Source organism: Wasmannia auropunctata, unplaced genomic scaffold (genome assembly GCF_000956235.1).
Source record: "Wasmannia auropunctata unplaced genomic scaffold, wasmannia.A_1.0 LD336106.1, whole genome shotgun sequence".
In the NCBI taxonomy this organism is placed as follows: domain Eukaryota; kingdom Metazoa; phylum Arthropoda; class Insecta; order Hymenoptera; family Formicidae; genus Wasmannia; species Wasmannia auropunctata.
In genome coordinates this window covers 6,778,087-6,783,704 of record NW_012026784.1, presented here as the reverse complement: position 1 = coordinate 6,783,704, position 5,618 = coordinate 6,778,087, and the positions used below count along the sequence as shown (strand labels likewise).

Sequence of the window (5,618 nt, the reverse complement as noted above, 5' to 3'; positions counted from 1 at the left end):
ACCCCGCACTAACGACGCGGTTCCCTCGCCCCCGCGGACCCCGCACTAACGACGCGGTTCCTCCGCCCCCGCGGACCCCGCACGCACGACGCGGTTCCCCGCCCCGCGGTCAGGCCAGCTGGAGCGAGCGGCTTTCCGCAGCTTCCCCCACCCCGCGGACCCCGGATCAGGCCGTGAACGTTCTGAGCGGCTTCCCCCTCCCCAGGACAACAAGGAGCGACTGGTTGAATCGACGTTGATCAATGTCGATTCGACTAATGTCAATTATGTGATTTTATAAATATGTTTAATGTAAATTTGATTAATATTTTTTATATAAAATGTTTATATAAATATTGTTTATATAAAAAATATTAATCGAATTCAGTCGCTCCTTGTTCATATATAAAATATTATAAGTATTGTTTATATAAAAATATACATAATAAACATTTAGGAAATCACATAATATATCAACACGCAAACACATTCTCGCACATACTGACACCCTCCCATCCACACACACACGCACGCACGCACGCACGCACGCAACCGAAAATTGTAAAATTTACACTAATATTATATGAAAGGGCCAAGATCCGCTTTGTACCGTTGTTAGCGTTTTAAGATTTTAAGATTTTAATTGTTAACATTACACGATCTTTAACAATACTCATTTATTTATACGTCGCCTTGATAATACGTTCGCTCAAACATATGTATATATTGGAATTTACGCGGCTTGAAAACGCGCTAGATTGTTTATTGCAGTAGCTAATAAGAGCCGGTTCTAATTAGGGAGCTCCGAGGGGGGGTTAATGGCTGGTGGTCCGCGGGGGGAGCGGTCCGCGGGGAGGGAGAAGCTGCTCAGATGATTCTCGGCCTAGCCGTTTTTTTTATATGTGGAGAAACCCGTCATTGGTACCCCCCCTCCCCGGGGAGGGCGAAGGGGTTATGCCGGTCTTTTACCGGCTAAAACTGCACAGGTATCCGACCTCAGCGCGTTTAGATTGAGGCCGCCCAGGAAACGATTATCGCATGACTTCCTGGGCGGCCCCCGCGCCTGCCTGAAAGGCCCTTCCCTGGAGGGGTGGGGCTGGGATATTTATCATTCCAGCCCCGCTCCTCCTTTGGATTTTTTGTCGTCCTGTCTTATCCGGAGTTGCGTTGTTGTGCAACTCCCGGGCGGAGGAAGGGGACACCAGCCCCCCTCCGCCCCACCCCTCCCGCGGGAGCAGAGGCGTATTGCAGGTCACCCGCCTGCTCCGCGCCTCCCTCGCCCCGCAGCGGTCGGCCTCCCCGACCCCCCTCCGCCCCATGCGGGATAAAGAGGGAAGAAGGAGACAGGGCCGCCCGTCGCGGAACTCATACTCGTGCATGTCCAGAGCGGACGCGCGCACACCAGGCGGTAGGAGGACGGACTCCTGTCCGATGAGTGACCGGTGTCCCCTCAACCCCCGCCCAGGTGCGGCCGGCCTCGCCGCCGGGCCTCCTCCCTTATGGGGAGCAGGCGTGGTTTGGCGGCTGGGCCATCTCGTCCGACGCCGGGGAGGGGGGGGGCAACGGACTAACAGTCCCCATTGCTCCCCCTCCGTCGTAACGACCGTCGGCCGGCCGTTTTCGGCCTGGCCTGACCACGGGAAGCCCGGTTAGCCTAAACTTGGGTGCGGGGTCCGCGGGGAGGGGGAAGTCTAGAGATGTTAAAAAACGTTTTTTTTTAATAGAAAAAAACATGTAAAAAAACGTGTTTTTTTTATTGAAAAAAACAGAAATTTGGTTTTTTTCTAATTTCGATGGCACAAGGCACGAGAGTACGATGGCACGATCCTTGTTGAAAACAATCTTTAATTGTTTGAACGGGGCTCAGTTCGAAGATCGACGCGACGACGCTCACGTCGCTAAGCGCGAGTGGCACTCGTATACGCTATCCGATTGTCAATTTTATCGATACTCTTTAGTCTTTTATCTTGAGATTGTGTAAATATTCCGTATATCTCAGACCTCTCACCTCAGTATGCCGAAGCGTAAAGGTTCAGGGCGTAAACCCGCAAAAGTTAGTTGTTTATTTAAGGATATTCAAAATACTGGAAAAGTACCTCGGATTAAGTGTACTTTTTGTGGTAAAGAGCTTACAAAAAATGACTCACGTATGAAAAATCATGTAAAAATATGCATAAAATGTCCTAACAGTGTGAAACAAAAATATGTGAAAACTGATAAAGATTCGGAACTTTCAATTTTTTCTACAGACGATTCTATAGATTATGTCACAGATGCAAGTACTTCAAATATGACAAGTAAGAAACAAATACTATCATTTGTTGATAACATGTAGCCAACTGATCAAAATAAAGCAAAAGGACTATTAGCTAGAGCTATTTTTGGTAGTGGTGCTCCCTTAAGTATTGTAGAAAATAATTATTGATTAAAGTTTTTTAAATTTATGCGGCCTACATTTAAAATACCAAAACGTCATAAACTTTCCGAATCTCTTTTATTGAAAGAGTACGAAAAAGTTAATTCTTTAGTGAACGAAAAAATTGCAGCGGCAGAATCAGTTGCTCTAATGTGTGATGGTTGTAGCAATCTTAGAAACGACTCAATTATTAATTTTATCGTTACCGTACCATCGCCATTATTATATAAAATTTTAGTAACAGAAAAAGAATCACGTACTGGTAAATATATCGTTAGAGAAATAAATTCAGTAATTGAAAAAATTGGCCCACAAAAAGTTTTTGGGCTTGTCACGGATAACGCAGCAAATATGAAATCTGCGTAGAAAATTTTAAAACAAGAGAATGAAACTACCAACCTTTTTACGTATGGATGTTTTGCCCATTCATTAAATTTATTGTTTAGTGATATCAAAAAATTACCATCACTAAAAACATTTTTAACTGAAGTTGTAACAATTATAAAAAACATCAAACAATCACATGTGTTTTTGGCGATATTCAAAGAAAAACAAAAAGATACTAAAATTTCTTTGAAACTACCTGTTGAGACAAGATGGGGTTCAATAATTTCTTGCTCGTTAGAAAGCGTACAAATAAATAAACATGCAATTCAATCATTAGCTATTGATGAAAACTTGCAAGATATTATTGAGAAACATCCTATCTTCAAGAAAAATGCTCTTAATGAATGTTTTTGGGATAAAGTAAATTGATTTTATTGATTTACTCAAGCCGATAGCAATTGCTATTAAATTTATTGAGAGTGATGAGCTTAGAATTTTTTCGGTTATTGGAATTTTCCAAAGTATTAAAAATCATTTGGATAGAACTTTACCATCCTGTCCTTTATCTGAGAATGAGATAATGACAGCGAAAACAAAAATTGCCAAGAGAGAACAGTTTGCTATTTGCGACGTTCATAAAATATGTAATCTTCTAGATCCAAAAAAACGTGGTTGTGATCTGACGTCAAATGAACAAGTAGGTATACAAAAATTATAATAATATTTAATAAGTAAAAATTGATATAAATAATAAGCAAAAAGAAATCTTATTCGATCAAAGTCTAATTCATATCTAATAATAATATTTTTGTGTAAATTTTAATAATTATTAATATTAGTATTATTATTATAATTGCAATATTCTCGTAAATTTAATTTGTGATATTACGTACTACAACTTTAATTTAAAACTGTTTCAAAACCGACATATAATAATCGACACGTTATTTGCATGAACTGGAAATTCGCTGTAATATTTGCTTATTTGTGTTATTATGTTATAGAATATTTATACATTTTTATTGTTCAAGACAACGAAAAAGAGGCATTTCTTTTTTTAAAATTTTGCAAATTTAGTAAAAATTTATTACCAATATTCAAGGAACTAATTTTATTCTCGTATTAATATGCAAAAAATTAATTTTTATATATTATTTTTATTTTTAGACTGAAGCTATAGAGTTGATTTTTAATTCAGTAAAAAAGATATTGGATTTAGATAAGAACAATGTTCTTGCGATTTGGCCAACTTTCAAGCCAAAGAAAACTTTTTCAGCCAACAGTTTCTTTGGCAAACTGTTGATCGAATTTCATCAGCAGCGTGGTGGAATGGTCTGTGCAAAAGCACAGAGCTTTCAAAAATAGCTGTACGATTTTTGAAACTACCTGCCACTTCAGCTGCCTGCGAAAGAAGCTTTAATGCATATGGTGCAATACACACTTCTAAAAGAAATAAACTAACAAATGACAGGGCGGCAAAAATTGTCTACATTGCACATAATTTAAAATTGCAAGGTTCACAAGTTTCACAACAATTTATTACTCCTCAAGATATCAGCAGTATCAGCACCTTAATAAAGAGCTTGTTTTTGAGTTCAGTGCAAGAAAAATTAATCTAGATGATAAAGTCGATGAATTGGATGCAATTTTAGACTCTTCTACAATGAATTTTGAGAGTTCAGGCTGTTCAGAGAATGACGAAAATTATGATTAAACTGAAAAGTATCTTATTATTAAAAATAAAAAAGTAAATTTGTTTTACAAACTGTATTTTTATAACTGAAATGTGCAATAAACTCATGTCAAATTCAATTTTGACTTTTTTCAGAATTTATTTAATTGTAAATAGTAATTACTTAACTATAGAATTAATTTTAATGTGGCCTACATTTAACTTTTACAAGAGGAGAATTTTTTAAATTCTTTTTTTGAACATCTTTTCCTTAAAAATTCCTTTAGAATTTATTATAATTATTTATTGAAGTCCTTGCTTCAAAATATGACATTGTTTCAGAATCAATATATTGACTTTCTCGTTCTACAAAGATGATAATTGAATAATGATAATTTAAATCTATTATCTAGAAAATAAAAAATTATGAAAAATTGACTTATATTAAGCAAAATATAGATAACTGAAAAAAAACAAATATTTAAAAAAAAAACGAAGCTTATGTTTTTTTTTCATAAAAAAACGTATTTTTTGAAAAAAAAAAACAATTTGGTTTTTTTTTCTATTTACATCACTAGGGAAGCCGCTTGCTCCGGCTGGCCCGACCCGGGGTCCGCGGCGACGGGAGACCGCGTCGTGGATGCCGGGTCCGCGGGAACGGGGGAATCGCGGTGTGGGTGCGGGGTCCGCGGGGACGAGGAAACCGCGTCGTGGGTGCGGGGTCCGCAGGGACGGGGAAACGGCGTCGTAGGTGCGGGTGTCGTGGGGTGTGGGGAACCGCGTTGTGGATCCGCGAGGAAAAGGGATACCGCGCCGCCGCTGATGTCCGCGCCGCGCTCGCCGCCGCCGCCGCCGCTGCCGCGCTCGCGGGCTCGCCACCCCACCCCGCGGTATCGCCGTTCCAACCCGCGCTTATCGCTCACGTTCTCGCCGTCCCACCCGTTGCGCACGTACACGAAATGGAATGGGAAAATGAGAAGAAAAATATTAATCTTAAAATAATAAAAAAATTAATTAAAATTAAAATAAAATTTAAAGTCAAGGCTCCAAATTATTCCAATATTAATAAAAAAAGTAAAAAAGGGCCAACGAACCAAAGCTTGGGTGTTATATCGCTCCAATATGTATTTATTAATTTAACAAATTCATTATTTGAATAACAAACGTTTCGACCCCGAACGAGTCATTTTCAATGTTACAATAAATTAATTCGTGCCTAACATA

At 39.2% G+C, this 5,618-nt stretch overlaps 1 protein-coding gene across 1 annotated transcript; it reads left to right on the top strand.

The window, feature by feature from the left end:
- The first annotated feature begins 1,993 nt into the window (after positions 1-1,993).
- LOC105456953 lies at positions 1,994-4,087 on the top strand. Its single transcript, XM_011701349.1, has 4 exons — positions 1,994-2,276; positions 2,526-2,657; positions 2,886-3,142; positions 3,890-4,087. The coding sequence occupies exons 1-4, from the start codon at positions 1,994-1,996 to the stop codon at positions 4,085-4,087; spliced, it is 870 nt and encodes a 289-aa protein (XP_011699651.1).
- The last annotated feature ends 1,531 nt before the right edge of the window (positions 4,088-5,618 follow it).

Bases quoted from the DNA above. Each gene is read 5' to 3' on its own strand.
- LOC105456953 (XM_011701349.1), top strand. From the start codon at position 1,994: ATGCCGAAGCGTAAAGGTTCAGGGCGTAAACCCGCAAAAGTTAGTTGT. The intron at 2,277-2,525 runs GTAAGAAACAAA...AAAAAATTGCAG, and splicing joins AAGTACTTCAAATATGACAA to CGGCAGAATCAGTTGCTCTA. The intron at 3,143-3,889 runs GTAAATTGATTT...TTTTATTTTTAG, and splicing joins ATGAATGTTTTTGGGATAAA to ACTGAAGCTATAGAGTTGAT.